General features: G+C 47.8%; 1 protein-coding gene across 5 annotated transcripts; it reads right to left on the bottom strand.

Annotated features, from left to right (window-relative positions):
* Nucleotides 1-103: 103 nt before the first annotated feature.
* Nucleotides 104-18,251, bottom strand: INPP5B (inositol polyphosphate-5-phosphatase B). Of its 5 annotated transcripts, none has more exons than XM_075047195.1 (22): nucleotides 18,109-18,251; nucleotides 17,878-17,957; nucleotides 17,349-17,446; nucleotides 16,941-16,970; nucleotides 16,326-16,436; nucleotides 11,453-11,546; nucleotides 9,912-10,082; nucleotides 9,085-9,186; nucleotides 8,566-8,680; nucleotides 7,782-7,898; nucleotides 6,732-6,919; nucleotides 6,024-6,135; nucleotides 5,750-5,859; nucleotides 4,703-4,838; nucleotides 3,984-4,094; nucleotides 3,208-3,370; nucleotides 2,816-3,051; nucleotides 2,112-2,225; nucleotides 1,644-1,728; nucleotides 1,139-1,266; nucleotides 861-972; nucleotides 104-525 (listed from the first exon to the last, which is right to left on the bottom strand). In XM_075047195.1, the coding sequence occupies exons 1-22, from the start codon at nucleotides 18,163-18,165 to the stop codon at nucleotides 401-403; spliced, it is 2,595 nt and encodes an 864-aa protein (XP_074903296.1). In that variant the 5' UTR covers nucleotides 18,166-18,251; the 3' UTR covers nucleotides 104-400. The 5 variants fall into 5 exon arrangements, 4 of the variants coding, with proteins under 4 accessions (XP_074903296.1, XP_074903297.1, XP_074903298.1 ...); XM_075047196.1 differs by having other exon boundaries at nucleotides 11,453-11,543; XM_075047197.1 differs by lacking the exons at nucleotides 6,024-6,135; nucleotides 6,732-6,919.
* Nucleotides 18,252-18,928: the final 677 nt, after the last annotated feature.

Raw genomic sequence — 18,928 nt, 5'->3', positions numbered from 1 at the left:
GTCACCGGCGGCCGCGGCCCCGGAACGGTGAGTGAACTCACTGTCAACAAACCAAGAGCCTAAACCAGGCAACGTCGACAACGGGCAGATAAGGCTGGGAAAATACACCGAGATCTTTTTATTTAAATAACGAGGACTTAAAAATTATGAGCTTTAATACAAGTTAAATAAAATACAGCGTAAAGATCAGCTTTTAGATTTTTGCTTGTCTACAAACAGCTTATTTAGAAATTTGATACACTTTACAAGCTTGAACAGTTTCAAACACAACAACTGTGCCTTCAAAAGCAATAGATTGTATAAAATACTGTGATACCCAAAAAAAGAGCCAGTATACTGTACAGCAGAATATTTTTACAGTAATTTGATATCTAAAAATCACATTAGCTGCATCTGAAATTCATGGTAAATTGTCTTCTCTCAAGAGGAACTGACGGATGAATTGCTGAGCTTTCCTCTTCTCAGTTATATCAGGTGTAGGATGTCCAGGAGGAGGTCGAAGTAACAAGCCACCAAATACACTAGCTGCATTAAAAAAGAAAAAAATAAAAGCCACAGGCGCACAATAAGAGTCTGTCAGCAGCAGGGTATCAAGGGTGATTCCACCAACCCCAATCAGTCAAAGTGGGAGAATGCCTAGCTTCAGAATGGCATCAGATAAAGCTGATGACCCACCCGCACCTGAGTCACTTTACAACTTTCTTCAGGCTATTGCAATGACTGTTTTTCTATGGACTGTTTGCTCATTATTAAATTCTTCAGAACAGCAGAGGCCATGACGGCACTCACTAATAGAAATGTGTTTTGTTGTACAAACTGCAAAGCCCCTCTGAACAGAATGGTTATTTTGCTTGCCTTACCAAGAATATTCACATCCAAATGGTTTTTCCCTGAATTTTTCAGTAGTTCTCGTAGAAATGCCATTAGATATTCAAATACATTTTTATGGCACCCTGGCAGATTAGAGATAATCTGAGGAGGGGAAAAAAACCAAAACAACATTTATATTGAAGACATGGCAATGGCTTGGCAGCTTTATCAACTACCAACATCACCTCGTTACTGGTCTGGCATAAAACAGTTTGCCTCCCCTCCCTCCAGAATTACAGAAACAGTCTCACAGAGAAGCCGGTGATACCTGGCTGCTCAGCGAGTAGTTGCTGGCACTCTCCAAACAGCTGCTGTAGAACCTATAGCAGATGACAGGCTCCGGCAGGCTTTCCAGGAAGAGCAGCAGGGCTTCTGCTACTGAGTGGTTGCTGCCAACTGATCCAAAGACGGTTAAGGAAGAGGCAAGCACAGCGTGATCTATTTTGGTCATATTTCTGCTGAAACATTTTGCTTAGGTCTCCAAGACCTCCTCCTATTGTTCACAGCTTTGAGTTAAATCATTTGACTCCACATAGCAAGCCATTTCCACTGGCAGTTGGACACGTACATAATCAACAATCGTTCACCAACATCACAAGGACTTATCGGGGGCATTTGTCCTGATTGCAAGGAGTAGTGCAGGTCTCGGTTACCCCAAGATGAGAGACGGTAATTTAAAAAACCTGGTGGAGTATAGAAGACTGATCAAATCTTTTTCAGCTTTGATCACTAAGGCACAGTGAGCCTTACCAGACATCAGTCTAAAAGGATACGGAGGGTATCATGCATTCCTTTGTCCAAACAATCTCGGATTTGCTCAAATTCGGATCTGAGGCCTGGTTGCTGAAACAGGTCCTCCTGCAAAGAAGACCATTAGTCGGTCTCAGGGAAAATAAAAGTTATTTGGGTAAATAGAGCAATGTCCTTATAATCTGGCTGGAAAAATCTCTCCAAATTGGCAGTTATCAGCACAAATCTCACGACAAGCAGCTCTAGTAAGGCTGCAGCACTGCAGTAGAGAGCAATGCAGGACAGCTGCTGATGCGTGCCACACACAAAGTCATCATCACGAAACAGTGCAATCACGGCACCAGGATCGCTTACTACAGATGTCTTTTATCTCTCTTTACCATTAGCCAAACATCCACAGTTAGCAATGATTGCTATTACCAGTACCTTCTTCAAAACTAAAACTAATGCAAAATAAATTATTTTGTGTTTCCAGTACAAACACTGCCAACCTGCTGGGAAGCACTGCGGTACAAGTGATCCACCATCATCCACAGCTCTTTTGGAATGTCCATAGGCTTTTCAGCTTGAACAGCATCATCAGTCATTTCTAGTGGCATCAGGGTCTGAGAGGGGGAGGTGTGTGGGGGAAAAAAAAAAAAAAAAAAAAAGTAGCTAGCCAAGTTCTTATTCAACTCAGCAAAAATGCTTCACAAAGCTTATACCTGAGAATTAAGGCTTGTTAAGAAACAGTGCAACTTTACTCACCAGTCTTCATATAAGACTAGTACAACAGGCACATTTATATCAAAAGTCCAGGCAGAAGAAACAAGCTGCTCTCATAAACACGCTTCACGTACACTCAGCTCTATGGAAATGCTACATCATGCCTCCACATATACACACACACCTCCATTCAATGTGGAGAAAGCCAAAGGCTCCAGACAAAAGGTCTACATTTGGAAGTTGCACACCTTTTTAAAATGTGCAGGCAGAGCAAATGGGATCTCACTTTCAGTGCTCTCTATATGAAATGGGTTGGTTCATCCACGTGAAGAATTAATGCAAGGTGTGAAGATGGTGCACGGGAGAGCATAAGCTGTTATCAGCGACTATGGACCAGGGAAGTGGAAGAAGGTTCTTTAGCAATAAACAGGACTTAACATTGTTTTAATGGTTCTTGTGGGTTCAGAAGGGAATCTTGTCTTTAACTCACAAGTTTCCGAATGGATTCTGCTGGCATGTCCTGGATCGGTTCCCTCATGTAACACAGAGTATGAATAGGAGACCCAAAGCAACTTGGCAAGTAGTTGCCTGTTACAGATAGAAAATAATCCTTCCCCCTGTTAAGATGCAAGACCAAGATATCTTCAAGTTTTTCCTCTCCAGAGTTTAAGTGTGTAGCTGTTGATTTATTAACAAACACCTCCAACTCAATTGTGATCTCAGCATCTGCCAGAAGATGATAAAAAAACCCGTACTCAGTTCAAAAAGGTATTAAACCAATGAGCCTGCCGATAGGCATAGCATTCTCAAAATAGCAGAGAGAAGTAAGCCAGAATGTGAAACATTAGCTCATTAACATGACATGAACAATGAGGAGCTCACCTGATAGAAGAAAGCCCTTACTGGGATTAGCAATCAGCCACTCCTTGCAGTAGGTTTCCTCATCTGGCTTGCTGATAAATTCGAACTGGCAGGGCACTTGTCCATTGCGGATTGTAAACTTTTCTACCTGCAGCTGCATGTATTTAACATCCTCAAAATGGAACTAGAAACAAATGTCAGTCAACATCATCATTGAGCAGCAAAATACCCAGATTAACCCTCTTGCTCCTGCACCCCATCTCTTCCAGGATTACATAGGATTACATTTGCTTACTCTGTATGCCAAAGTCGTTTGCATCAGTGGGCCCTTTAAAACAAATGCTCACCTCAAATAACCTCAATGAAATTTGAGAACAAGATAGCTATAGCCTCAAATGTCTCATTTGCTTATCTTTTTTAGGCCCCAACACACAAAGCAAATGCCGGTTTTGTGACCTTCTCCAAATCCTTCAGATTTTACATTTTATGTTTCAAACAAGTCAGAGCAAGGGCCACAAACTACCCTCTTACTCTCTCTCTCACCTCCCACCTCAGGGAGTAAAATGCTCTACGTTTCAGCCTGGTACTGTGAATAGAATTTAGCTGTATCTAAACAGAAATAAATATTTCTAGGGCTTGTAAATAGAGAACGGCTGGAAGTCAAAATATTCTACTACTTCGGAACCAGACCCCAGGGTCCAGAATCTATCTAATGTACTTCTACCACTGGAATACACTTCTGGGGTCTAGGGTTGCTCAGTTTCTCCAGCGAGTCACAGCACATGAACTCTCCCTACCTCTCTCTGGGAGAGGGTCACCGAGGGAATGTTGGCATTCTCCAGCTTATCCAGTGAGCGGACTATTTCCTCAAAGGCTTTTCGATAGAGGTCCTCATCCACAACCTTCACCTGAAAAGGATACACACTGCACCAACTGGCATTTACTATGCCTCTGCAGGACAGCTGTAACACAGCTGGAAACATGAAGTGATTTGATTTTAGCAGCACACTAGCATATATAACATATGTAACAAACAGAGCCCCTTGGAGCACTAATGCTCCAAGATCTCGTCAGGATCCAACAGTAAAGGACCTTGCCATAACTAGCAAGAGAGTCTCCCAGTCAGTACTAGATCAGCTTTTTTTTGTTGTTTGTTTTGTTCTAAAAAACACTACTGTGCTGTCAATGATGTAGCATTCCTGCACTGCAAGTTTCTGTGAAAATTATTAGGAAAATACAAAAAAAGGCAAAACAACACTTCTGAAAAAATACCTACAGATATTAATGCATTATTCTGCTTAACTGAAGTATCATTTAACACAACCCTAGCTTACTATGAACAACAATCCTATCTCAGTATCTTATCTAGCCCACCTTTTAAGCCATTGTTCTCTGGGGATGCCATAAAAGCAGGAGGAGAGGGAAATCAGCAGGAGAACCTCCCTCCTCCATCCCCCTCTCCCCACACAGAGGACGAGGTCAGCAGAGTTACTTCCTTCAGCACTGACATACTTACCCCAATATCAAACAGAGAGCTAACTGGCTTATGATCACTGATCTTCAAAGCCATATGGCTGCGATAGCTCAGCTGAGCAATGTTCTGCCCTTTCCAGAGTATCCGATCACACCATGCTGGAACACGACACTTCTCACTAAAACAGAGGTAAAAATTACAGCTTCCAGGCACAGTTCAGGTGGAGTAACAACGCAAGGCAGAATACTGCTCTCCCCGAGACTCGGTGTTTTCCTGACATGGCCTGGAGCTAATTCTCTGTCAAAGTTGTATTTTCCAGTTTCTTTGACTAGTTACAAAAAATTTGATTGTCTACTATTGGGTATCTCTATCTCATGCTTTACTTTCTACTTCTTCAAAGTTGCAATTATTTATTTTGTTCTTTTGATACACTTAACATACAAAGCAATACTCAGAGATATTTTTGACCATAAGAACCATGAAAAATAAGAACTCAGGTTCTACATTTAAAGTTCACATTTCAATTTTTTTTATTATTTTTTTTTTACTGACTGCTGCACAGATTTCATTCCTGGACTTGAAGCTGACATTCCTAGTTTACTAAGAACAGGTCGGCTACTCTGTGTAGTGCATTACAGGAATGATGGTTCTCGCAGTCTTCCAGAGAATACGCTCAGTTACAGACAGCAAAAATGCACCAATTCAAACCCTAGCTGGTCTGACCTGAGTAGATATCAGCAAATAAAAGATCCTAAAAATTTTGCTTGGTAAAAAAAAAAAACAAACCAAACAAAAAGAATGAAACTAACTAAAATGATTCCTTAATTTTGTACACCTCTAAGAGGAAACCCAATGGATTATTCCTGGAGAAAACATTAGGAATATCTGACAAGTAGCAGTGGAAGAAAAGCAACATAAATAGATGTAAACTGGAGATGGATTTTGGAGCCAAGGGAGAGGAACAGTCACAATCTCAGAACTGTTCCTATTTATAGCCATTAGATCTGCAATTCTTTTTAGCTTTGTTTTTACTTCCTTCAGTGGTAACATTAGCCGTTGGTAGGATCACATATGAGGCAATCACCGTACCTTGTGTCCCAGTCATCACAGCCAGCATCATATTTGTATGTTGGCTGGAAAGAAATCTCTCCCTCTGTAAAGCCTTCAAAGACTGCATTTGCGTTCATTTGCCTCTTTAGCTACGAAAGAAAAAAAGATGAAAAATTTAATTTTAAATAAGCTCACGCACAATTCCCATACGAGCTAAAAGGGAGATGTTCGGCACTAAGAAGGCCAAGGAGTACCTGTGCAGTTTCTAACTAGCACCCTCAGCACCACCTGCAGGTAGGTGAGACATCAGTACCTGGTCATATTGGCAAAGCTCTAGAAATGCTTTCTCATCTACAAGCTGCTTCACTTTTGCCACATCCAGGTCCTCCAGCCGATAGTTGAGGTCACCCAACCATAAGATCACACTGAAAGAGAATGTACACCAGAAGTCTGCACAGAGGCCTGAAGATGTCCAAAACGCAAGCTGGCCGTGAGCTGGAAGCACAGCTCCGCAGCAGTGCCTAAACCATCTAATGCAAGCATCAGCTCTTCTAATCTCAACATGATCAGGTGGATGCTGTGTCTGCTTCTCCTTCAGAGAGAACAAGAGTGAAAACTTGAAAGAGAAGCTACATTTTCTACCCTTGCCGTTTTTAATTCCTGTTCTGCATGTCTGTCACTACCTCTTAGTAACTGGTGCTTTTAATATTCCACACTGACTAAATCCCACAACCCGCTGGGGAAATCGATGCATATTATTTATTGCCCCATTCCCACTTCATGCTTGAAAATAAAATAAGGCCTGGAAGACCATAGGCGGCAAGTGACTCGTCAGAACTGTATAGGTGACCACTCTCACAACCAGGGTTAGAGTAAAGCATTTCTGGCCCTTCCAGGCTGACGATTAGATCACTGGGCACCCCTTCTTGCATCCCTGCTAAGAGAACCTCACACCCCACTACGTTCATAAGGTTCTTCCTTGCCATGTGCAGTGATTCACACAGTCAGACAGGAAGCATACTCGTGTTTGCCAATAGTGAGAGGGGGCAAATTTGGATCCGACTGGCAGAATTGCATCCGAGAGCAGATGTCTTTGAAGTCCTGGTTCCTCCGCTCATATTCCTCCATGTGAGCTGCAAGGTGAGAATTTACAATGCACACGCTAGTGTTATGGAATTTAAACCTTATGGCAACACCACCTTTGTTACCCTGAAAGATAAAGACAAAGACGTCGGTCAGAAGCTTCTACACAACAGATGAATCCACACATGAGTTACTAGCAGCGGACAAGCCAGAAGACATTGAAGCAGACCATTTAATTCCAGAGGAAGGAAAAGGCTGAAAACACCAATTAGTGATAACTACTTCAGGAAGTCAAGCCAGTAACTCATGTGAGGGTTGCACATAGCAACAGAACACAGCAAGCAAGCACATGGAACTCAGTTTGTAATTCAGGAATTAGCTAACACAAAAGGAAATTAAAATCAGTAAGAGAGCTGGTCAGTTACTTCAGCAAGTCCCAAAACCTATTTAGCAACAACTGGATCTTTCAACACAAACTGTAAAAAAATTGTAAATGGAGGAGGAAGCACATGGCTGAGCTGGTCAAAAATACCTTTGACAAGTTATAGCTGCAATGTTCACAGAAACTACATTCAAAGGGCACAGACTTCATTCCAATGGTGTGGAATAGCAAGAGGCCAGGAAGTCCTCCTCAGGAAAACTAATCTGGATAGACATGTTTCTTCTACTCGTGTTTCCCTGTGTTATTTGCTTTGGGCAAAATCACAGCCAGCATCAAAATCACATGAGAGCAAGGCCCCACACAGCCCAGCACATGCAATCAGAAAAAAAAACCCTTCAGAGAAGATTCTTCTCAAGGTCTTTGAGCCTTTGCGAGCACATGGCAATTCCCTCTAGCAATGCCCTGAGCTCACTCAGGGACAGGACTATGTGCTTCTACAGACAGCCGCATCCCTTAGCTGGAGGAATAACCACTACATCTAAGGAGAGGAGCTCTCCAGGGATCTTCTAAATCTCACACCTTCTCATGCACAGTTGCCATTCTTACCATCCTGCCCATGATTCCAGTTCCCACAGTCTCAATTTCCACCTCGGAGATGTTCAAAGCAAGGTCTGCTTTCACATATAACAGAAGCATGATTCCCACGAGCCGTACAAGTTTCACCTGAAAAAGAGATCCTGTTCCATTAAATACTAGAATGGGAGAGGTTTGACAAGAGCAGGCACAACATCCCCCCATCCAGAACACAGGTCACCAAAATACAGATGAAGAACAACGGAGTTCTAGGCTCATCCGATGGACCAGCTGGGCTCACAGTGCACAGGCACTCCAGCAGCACAGCACAGGAAGGAGCTAGGGACCATCACCCCAGCAAACGAAGTTGGAGCCCGAAGCAAAACCTACAGCACAGGCACAACCCATGGAAGAAGCTTCCCTTCAACAACAGCGACAAGAGACAAAGCAGAGCTAAGGAGCAGGAGCCAAAACATAAACAGTATTTCTACCAAGACACCTTCACAACTCATTCCAACATGCTTTGTGGAGACAGACATAGAAGAAGCTAAATTACTTCCTATTCTCTTCCCCCGAGATAGCACGAGCTTCCTTTATGCGTGGATGCCTAGCTCTGGCCTCCTGTCCTGCCCCCTGCCTCAGCACCCTGCACAGCAACACCACCTACTTCACCTTCAGAGCACTTCTGACTGAGCAAAAGCCTGCAGACAATCACCCTCTGGAAGATACAGCAATTGAGAACAAGAAAAAGCAAAGGGAAAAGAGGCCCAAGTGGAAAATGATTCCACACTCAAAGCTCCCCAAAAGCCACATTTACCTTCGCGTATTTGGCATCTGGGTGAAGACTATCAGTTACAGCTTTAAACCATTCTTCTTCTTTCGGTGTGTCATTGAAAAAGAAGGCTTCTTTACTCAGATCAAGCTCCTGGAAACTGTGTTAGAGGAAGGAACCCGTGGATGCATGCACTTGTTTATAACTCTCCAGCCCTTTCCTCTGGGGAAGAACTAAATCAATTTATACTCACTAAATTTATAACTGAAAACTCAAATTCAGTTATGCTGAAAAGATGTTAAATGTAAAGCTAAATTACTATTAGTATTAAATTGAATGGCATTAAATATTTTGTAACACTCCAGTGCCAAAGAGTCCAAACACTACCAGAGTAACAGCCCTTTCAGGCTATGCAAACACACACTCTAAAACTGTGCGATGGAGTAAGGCAATGCAAACATTCCTCAGCTGTGGTGCCTTAGCTGAACACCTCCATGCTACAGATTCACAAGCAAGCAACCCACAGTCAAAGCTTGGAAGAACAGGCCAGAAAGAGACACTCACCCCACACAGTAAATGTCTGGAGGCTCAGCATCACATCGCAGCCAAGGCTGGAGGCTTTCTCTGGGTGACTGACCATTCACATTGTATGTCCCAACAAAAAATCTGCAAAGAAATTAACTAAATCCCAGAGCTGCAAATTGTAGAGCTGATGGAAATACCACTATTATTAACCCATGTGCTTAATACTACAAATAATTACTTAGGAGCAACATGTTTCTGGGGGGAATTAGGAAAATGTGACAAAGCGCAAATCCCTAAAATGATTTAATTACAGTAGCATCTTTACAGACATGTTTTACAGAAGGATACGCATTTTTACATATAGTATTAAAAAAAAAAAGACCACTAGAGCTGTGCAATAGCAGTTTGAAATGACAAATTCCTAGAATGACATGCATGAAAGGATTTCAACCACAGTGAAGTTTTGGTCCTAATTATGTATTTCACCCAAGCTCTTACGAACTTATTGGAACAACCAAATGCATAAGTAGTGAACAGAAGCAGTGAGGGAGAAGGCCAGAGGTGCACAGAATTGATGCATTTCTAGGCACAGTCTGAAATAAGCACAGGAAAAAGTCATTTCAAAAGGGCCATTTTCTCAACAAGAAACATGAGGCAAGCCTTGACAGAGTTGTGAATGAAATCCTTCTCTGCTAATGCCTAAACGAGGAAGGAAGGCTGTTCTGGAAAGTATGGACCATATTTTTCTACAAAATTTCCTATTTGCAGGGATACTAGATGAAATAACGAACATGAGTTATTTTGACAGCGTATGCTAACCAACTTACTCCCTGCAAAAATAAGTTCTTCTCAGGAATGATAATTACCTGAAGCTCTGGATGTGTGTGTAGGAATCCTCCAATTGTACAAGCTGAGATTTAACAATAGTATCTCTTAGTCCAAACTTTGGTTCTGATAAGATTGAAGTCTTGTTTGAAACCATTATGTTGGAGGACCGTACCATTTCAGTTGTCACTTCAGGTTTGAGTTTGTTTTGCCTGCAAATGAAAACAAAACTGCATGATGAAACCTGGGATATACACACACCCTGAACAGCTTACTTCTGCCACCAAGGACTTGATTTGCATTTATCTGTCTGTTTCACTAAGGATAGATAATCAGTGTTTGGGAGAAGCAAACAAGAATGAAATGAGCATTTCTTAGAATGGTTCAGATCTCTAGATAAAACCAGTCTAACTGACTGAAGAAACAAATGGTTTTCACCAACCTGGTGCAGCCTGTTGATTCAGCAGAGGCCTCACTCACACCTGGGTGTTGATACAAAACCTGTACACCTTTCCTGCTTACTGGAACAAGGAGATGCAAATCTCATCTACCGCTGCCTCCGCTCAGCCCTTCTGACCTCAGCAGAAGAATGAAAAACTGTGTTTATTTAAAAAGCCTTCTGGTGGAAAACTCCCAGCTCTGCCTAGAAAGGAGGCAGCACAGAGTGGGTGGAGGTAGAGGTGGTTTTATTAGTTCACATGGCTCTGTGAACTGCTTTTGCAACAGTAATAATACCACAGCTTGGGAGTTCCCACAAGCAAGTGGATGATATAAATTTAAGGTCAACAACCTGCACACCAGTGCCAAGGACAGCACACAGACAGACTTTGAAGGTATGCAGCACGGCCCACAAAGTCCTGGGAACTGGAAAATGAAACTACCATTTTAAGAGTATATCTATGAGACACGGTGGCCCTAAGCCAAAGCTCTCTGAATTAAAAATAAACAATGCTAGCAGGTCCTGTCCCACTAAACAGCAAAAATATGCCCAAATAGGGGACTAGCAGGACTGTTTCTGAGAGACTGTGCTGAAATTCCCACTAAAGTTTTGACAGCATGCTTATGCTGAACTTTTTTCCCTCCTAACTACAGTCTCCAGATTCTCTTCTCAAAAAGTTGTAAACTTCTGCTCTAGATCCCACCACCTCTGGGGACTGCAACCGACATGGTCGCCGGCAGATGGAACTAAATAATGCAGCCGCAAGATTGCTCGAGCACTGGTGTGTGCACAGACCTCATACGCTGGCACCAGAGAGACCAACTTCCCCACTGGGTTTCCAGCTGAAAACCAGGAAGCCCAGACAGAAAGCTCTCTGCACTTTCTTTTCCTTCCTCTAGACATCAAAGCATCAACAATTTGCCCACTGCAGATCATTCCGTCCATACACAATCACGCAGAAGTACCCAGAACTTTGGTGCTATATATATTTACTGTCTGTGAAGGGGAGGCATAGCTAAACCAGCAAAGAAACATTGCCACCACTTTTACTCCTCACTAGACCTTCCACAAAGAGCTGACGTGCACAACTCTCCCTTCAACTGTTTCACCAAACCTACATGAGAAGCAAGAGAGATACCATACCTGGGAGCACTTTTATCAGTGCTGTCATAGCTCCAGTTCTGACTAACTGCAAGCTTTTTTCCATTCTGTTTGATGCCTTCAGAGCCAACCGCTTCTGGAAAAAAAACAAAGTTTCTCATTAAACACAAAGTGTTCTTTAATTTATCAACACACCTATGCAAACACTGGCAAAAATCTGTGAGCAGAATATAATTTAGATTTGTGTGGAGAAATCAAGTGCCCTGCCGTCTCTCTTTCAGTCATCTGATAGATTTAGCTTATTTTGACAGAACTGTTCTGTGACAATGCAGCTTCCCCTCCAGAGGAAGAACCGACGCTAGCATGCCGTGCGGCCATGGAGAGCAGCAGAACTGCTGTATGCTGCCTGCTCGCTGCTGGAGCGGGTGGCTGTTGGGTCTCCCTTACAGCTAAGCCAAACCAGGACTTACCAGCACAAAATCCAGGGCTTTATCCTGGGAATCCAAAAAAGTATGTTAATAACAGGTTTTTTCTTTTCTGAAGCAAGACAGGAAGTACAAAGAAAGGAAGAAAAAGGGGAGAAAAAGAAAAACCAAAAAACCCACACTACCATTTAAAGGGTTTCTACCTATCTGCAAATACATAGCAAAGCACAAGCATCTCCCCCCTCAAGACAGCGCAGTAGAGAGTCACGGTATGAACCCACTGTACCTCAGCGGAAACAAGTGCCTCAGTGCAAACAAGTGCCTCAGTGCAAACTGCACATTTGTAAAAAAATAACAGGGCTGCTACCATGCAAATATAAGTAAATACAGGTGTGACACTAAACACATCACACTACGTTAGCAAAATTTGACCAGTCTTTCAGCATTTTGTCTCAGTTACAACATTCTGCTCCTACAAGTGGCAAAATAACAGTCAAAAAAGAGGATTCTCCATAGGGGTCTCCATGTTTAAGACACACAAACAGCAACCTCAAGATTATGCTATTTAGCACACAAATCTAATGATGATACAGAAATTGTTCTTAAGATTATAAGGTTCTAGTCATCCAGCTGAGCTTCTCCTTCAGTGAGCACAACCCAGAAAAACTAAAATGTTATTGCTGTCATAGTACATTCTCCGGGATGAGAGCACAAACCAGAAACAGAACTTGAAGTACTTTACCTAAGCACTCAGAATATAAACAAGCTGACAAGAAGTGGCCATATTCTCAGCTTGGAAAACCTCTTCTGCCCAAGAGCCCTCTGAGAATAAAGACTGTGTAAGAGGATTTATCAGAGGTTGGTGGCAGAAGAGCACGTGACTCAAACCTCACTAGAGATCACACAGCCAAAGTAACACAGAATTGAAGAGGAGCGTCGGCAGTTCAGAGATACACTGCAAAGCATGGTCTCGGTGAGCTGGGACAGAGCTGTAAATTTTCTCCATAGGCATTAAGTACTTAATCAGTGCTGCCCGAGCCTCTGCAAGTTCTCCCAATAGAGACCATGCAAGGTATCTTGACAGTGACAAGAACCAACCTGAACTTTTGTACTTTTGTAACAGGGAGGGAGCAGAAGTTCAGGCTTTATTACCCATAGAGGACGATGCCACTTCCCAGCATGCAGAAAGCATTAGTGCCAGAATGGCAAGACTTGTGTGCCTGCTCAGTGCTGCTGACGCTGCAGCTACGTGATCCAATGATCACAGTCATATATCACACACTTGCCTTCTAACCTTATTAGCAGAAATCAGTTTCAGGTAGGTTTCTCCTAAGAAAGAGATTAGCCCTGGAAAAGGGCTGTTTCCTTTAGATAATTTTATTATCTAGATACAGATTGCTCTAGCCAGAGGGATCTATATGTTAGCAATCTGAAGTGGAATATTTTAGCAAGATAATGACCTTGTTCAATAATTGAACTGGCACAGAAATAAAAAGCTATGTGCAGAGATTACAGAACAGCAGAATGCGTACAGCCTGAGTAAGACAGGATTTGCAGTTAAAAGAGATTTAAGCAGTAATGAAGATATTCTTGTTAAAAATGTGCAGTGACATTATAGTACTGTTCTACAGCAGGAAAATGTATCATACCTTCTGGATAAAGTAGGATCTATGCTTAGTGTTCAAAAGGGAGAATTAAATTAGCCTTGCCATTAGTTACATGAGTCTTAGCCAGTGTCCACTCTTTACTTAATGAAAGCGTAAGCAACAATCCATGCAGGACTGCACTACTCCAGGCTGGAGGGAAGTTTGGTTTTTTCAGGGTTCCAAATGAAGCAACACTGCAGTTGTGACTGTGACTGCACATGCACGCACACACATAGGACTTAGGTAGGGGGTTTAACTGAAATTGTGAACATAAACCGTACAAGGTAAAGCACATTTAAATCCCTTTACAGATGCTCTCGTTCATTAGCTAGCCTTAATTCACAGAAGATATAATGAGCTAATATCACCCTATTAGCAAATGGTAGCATTTACACAGTATTTAAGTGTGCTTTGATTGTGTATGAAAGTTGCTAACTCAGTATGCATGTTCATTTACAGACAGAATGAGTTACAACTATTCCCAGAAAACAGCAGACAAAATGTCATTCTATATCAATTTATGTTCCAAAGGACCCCAAGTGATGGCAGAGAGAATTTTCTTCTGCTAATACAAGGGGGTTTGAGATCCCTAGACTCCTCTGACTCAAGAAAAACACAAGGAAGCCTTGAAAATGCAACTTTGTCAAAGCTTAAAGGCATGATTTGATAGCAGAACTACTTCCCAAGGAGGTTACCTTTCAAAGAGTGTTACTATGCTCTAGATACCACAAAAACACACCAACAACGGAGCCAGGGTGGTGTTTCATTCAGCACGTTTTTCCACCTAAGCACACAGATATGCCCAAGTCTGTTCGAGTCAGTTCTAAGCTACAAGTTAAAACACCACTTCTGAGGGGATGTTCCCAGGTCCCTACCGTGGCTCGAGCAGTGCTGTGCTGTTCCCCGAGTTACAAAGTTCATCCCTTCTCTCTTTTTTTTTTTTTTTTATTAATACACTACTGATAAACACAGAAATAAAAAGAAGGAATGCCAGCAATACCAGACCGTGCCTTCAGGAATTAAGAGGAGCCCAGCCCAAATGAGGGTGGGCAAACTAGAAATGGTATAATTCAGATTTTGAATCCCACAGACTTCCAGGAATTGCTTTAGCTCTCCGCGTCTTCTCACACATGTACTCTGCAAAGAGGGAGAGGGAAACGGCGCTGGGAGGCGTGGGGATTTGGCATCTGCAGGGAGCACCGACCCCACAGGAGGAGGAGGCCGACATCCCACCGAGAGCGCGCAGCCCACCCAGCAGCAGCCGAGAGCCGGCAAGCAGCGGGCACAGAGCGTGGCACTGGGCTCGCAAAGCCACAGGAACTCTGGTGACCTCGCAAGCAGCCCCGGGACCGCCGGAGGCTGCCGGGTTCCGGACGGGGCGATGCTGACGGAGCCCCGGCGCCGCAGGCAGCTTGGCTCATAGAATCGTTAGGTTGGAAAAGACCTTTAAGATCATCGAGTCTCCAAGCGTCAACCCAACACCACCGTGCCCACTAAACCATGTTCTGAAGTGCCTCGTTACACGTTTTTTGAACACCTTCAGGGACGGTGACTCCACCACTTCCCTGGGCAGCCTGTTCCAACGCCTGACAACCCTTTCAGCAAAGACTCTTTTTTTCCCCCTAACATCCGACCTAAACCTCCCCTGGCGCAACTCGAGGCCATTTCCTCTCCTCCTTTCACTAGTTACGAGTTACCTGCGCCATTTGCTTCGCTCCCGCGACTCACCTGCCCGCCGCCGCCTGCCCCAGCCCGGCCGCGCCGCTCGCCCCGCGCCGGCTCCCGGTTCCCGGAGCCGCAAAGCGCCGGGAGCGCCGGGAGCGCCGGGCGGGCGGGCAGCCCCCGACCCGCCGGCCTCGCCTCCCCTCGGCCGCCGGCGACCCCCCCCCCCGCCCCCGCCACGCCGCGCCCCCGCAGGGCGGCCGAGCCTCCCCAGAGCGCCCGGCGTCGGGCGGCCCCCCGGGCCCCCGAACGGACTCCGGGCCGCGGCCCGGCGCCGAGCCGGTCAGCGCGGCTCCCCCGCCCGCGGCGGCTCCCCGCGCTCACCTCGGCCGGGCCGCCCGCCCGCGGACATCGCCGCCGCCGCTCGGCGCCGCCGGCCGGCCCGGCCCCGAAGCCCGGCCCCGAAGCCCGGCCCCGAAGCCGGAGCGTCGCAGCCCAGCGCCGCACGGGCGCCCCCGGCCCGGCCGCGGCGGCAGCTGCCAGCGCGCCTGCCGCGGGGGGTCGGTCCCGGCGCTGAAGGCTCCCCGGGGCCGCCCAGCGGGAGCGGCGGGCGGCCCCCTCCGCCCGAAGCGGGGGGCCAGGGCCGGGCTGACGGCGGCCGCGGGCAGGGAGGCGAGCCGGAACCCGCGCGGCCGTGCCCCGAGCGGGCAGCGCCGGCTGCCACCCGTAACAAACCGCCCGACTGCGCCCGCCGGGCAGGCGGTTAAGAACGGCGGGAGGGCAGCGGCGGGAGGGACAGGGGCGGGGGGGGACACGGACGGGGACGGGAGGGACGGGGGGACAGGCGGACCGGGGAGCAAACTGCCACCCTAGGAGCTCCACCTGGTCTTTCCCAGCACTGGCTCAAAACGAATTCCCATTTGGCCTTCGGACCCCACGAGCAGCAGGTTGCTTGTTGCAGCGCTCGCATCCGCTCGGCCAAAACACCGCTCAACTCTGCCCCGACGATGGAGAATCGTCGCACTTGCAAACTGTTACGGTTCTGCCCAAGTCTCAGCAGCAGAGAGGCCGATGCTGCTCTTCCACAGGGAGAAGAAACGCGCAAACGCAACACGCCAGCTACTGCCAACGCCTCCACCACCAAACCCACGGGCCACATCCAGCGCACAACAGAGCTCGTACCTGAGCTGCACCTGCTGACCTCCTGGAGGAATGTGCGTGTGTGGGAACCAAAAGGCAACCGCACCATGAGTCGGTCATCCGCTGAACTTATCTGGATAGTCACGTCAGAGCCTAAAGACATTGGGAGGAAAAGCTCTTGTGGTTAGTGCTGACAAGCCTTCAGAAACCGAGCATTTTCTCTACTCCACAGCAGCTGGTGCACGCATGCATGCATGCAGACTTCAGCAACAAGTCTCCTCATACTTTCTTATAATGGCCCTTTTCCACATTCTACACAAGAATGCCATTTAAAAAAAAAAATAAGCGTTTGTAATTTTGATTCTGCTCATTTAGTGACAGTAATTAATCTTCCAGTAGCAGTTTAAAAGCATTTGGAAAAAATCACTCTTTTGGCTGAACTGGGGTGACGATACTTGTTGGCATGAACTGAATCGTGGCAAACAGCATGCTGAGTTCCCCAACAGCAGCAAGACAAGATCCCCCCGGTGAATAGTCTGGATCACAAGAGCCCCCACTCGGATCGCAAGAGCCCCCACTCCTGCCTCACTGAGTGTCGCTTGGCACAGGGCCCAGGAACACCTGTAACACAGGCGCTACAGCAACAACAGAACTCACCGATGACATGGAGGTCACTGTCAAGCACAACTGTAAAAGCAAAACAAAGTCTGGTTACAAAGCTAAGCAACAGGTTTGCAGACCGCGCTGATACTTTGAGGTTAGCGAGCCTGCCAAGCTCCTCAAACCACAAATGCTGCTTGTACAAACAGCGCCAGGCAGAACAAACCTGCCGGGGTAGGAGGCCGTGGCACAGGGTGCTCTGGGTTGCAGAGCAATTCATCTAGCAGGGCCCTTCCAGCTATGCCATTTGACACGCAAGCATCACCAGGGATTACAAATTGAAGAAAAAACGCGAAGGCTGAATAGGTCCCAAATCTCAACAAGCAGAACAACAAAACAGGGACTCCAAACCCCTGCATCCCCTTCTCTGGAGGAGGCCACTAAGCCACCAAAGCGTGTTAGTACCTTCTTCCACCGCGAAGCCTTCTGTGATGGGGATAACTTTCTCCAGCCAGACATCCTCAGCTGTGATGGCCATCCGCCGGTGAGTGTACACATAGATCCTGCAAGCACGGAGCAGACACGGAGGCAATGCCTCCTCGGTTCTGGCATCTCCGCAGGTTACGGGCAGACCCCACCCCACCCCATCCCATCCCACCCCATCCCGCAGCGCCTGCCAGCGCAGCCTCATGCAAATCCCAAAGCGGCTTCTCGGCCGCCCACCCGCCCACCCCGCCGTCCACAGAAGAGCGTGGGTATGTTCCCGGCAAAAGGCCCCAGACCAAAACCTCGGGGCCGGGGCTCCCCTCGCCAAGCACCCACGCCGTGCCGCGGGGGGAAAGGCCCCGGCCCGGCCCCGCTGCAAAGTCCCCGGGGTGGGAAGGAGCTGCCGGTCGCTCTCCGAGGCCTGTGCGGGACCCGCCGAGCTCCCGGCGTCCCCGCGGACGCTCCTCCCGCCCGCCCGCCCTCCCGCCGGCGCGGCCCCGGCACCCACGCGTGCTCCCCGCAGCTCTCCACGAGGCCCAGCAGCCGGCTCTCCACGCTCTCCCCGGCAGCCAGGACGCCCTGCACCGCCTTCAGCGGAGGGTCAAGGAAGAGCGGCGAGAGACGGGAGCCCCGCGGCTGCCGGGGGTGGGGGGACGCGGGACGGGACGGGGACCCGGGACGCGGGACGGGACGGGACGGGGACCCGGCCCTCCCCGCGCTCGGCCGCAGCAAAGGATACGATCCGGCAGGTCGCCCCCCCCGCCAGGCTCTCCTGGATGGCCACCGACTGGTCCATCCTCCGCGCCGGCAGCGCAGCGGACGCCGCTCGCCAGGCGGGGCCGCGCTCCCCCCCTGCCCCGGCCCGGCCGCCCAGCGCGGCTGTCGCGACGTGTCGTGCCCGGCGGGCAGCGCCCCCCCCCAACACCCCCCCTGCCGCCGCCGCCGCCGCGTTCGGGGGGGGCGGAGCCGCCGCCGGCACCGCCCCGCTCCCGCTCGACCGGGCCCCCCCCGCGGCGGCGGCGGCCCCGCGCCCCTCCGGGCGCTCCGTTAACCCCTCGCTCCGCCACCGGCCGCGGCCGGGATCGGGCCCGGAGCGGCCGGCAGCTCCCGGCGCCCGCTCCCCGCGGCGGGCAGCGGGTTTCACAACCGAGCGGCTGGGGGGGCCGCGGCCGGGAGCATCCCGCACCCCCCAGGGGAAGGAAGGGGAGCGGGGGTCTGCCGGCCCCGGGGCCGGGGAGGGTCGTCCTTCGGTAGCACCTTGAATTATTTTGCCGTTGAATCCCGAGAAGACCCAGCTGGCATAAGCCAACTTCTGAGCTGCCGGTTTATTATGCAAATCGATTAACGGGGAGTGTGTAAGCACGCGCTAGAAGATGTCACCAGACAGAGTCTTTTGCATAGCAGAGGTAGGAGAGTTTGGCCTAGGCCAGCTCTTTCCACAGATGTAGGAGAGCGACAGCCAAGATCTAAAGATAAGGACAAAAACCCAAGCGGTCTCTGTTCAAGTAAGCACTCTGCCGTCTGCCTTTCCGCTTCCTCCGCTCTAGCAGCAGTGCGGA

This window comes from Buteo buteo, chromosome 16, assembly GCF_964188355.1.
Source record: "Buteo buteo chromosome 16, bButBut1.hap1.1, whole genome shotgun sequence".
NCBI classification, from domain to species: domain Eukaryota; kingdom Metazoa; phylum Chordata; class Aves; order Accipitriformes; family Accipitridae; genus Buteo; species Buteo buteo.
Note: the sequence above shows the minus strand (reverse complement) of the source record. Positions and strands in the feature narration are given on the sequence as shown.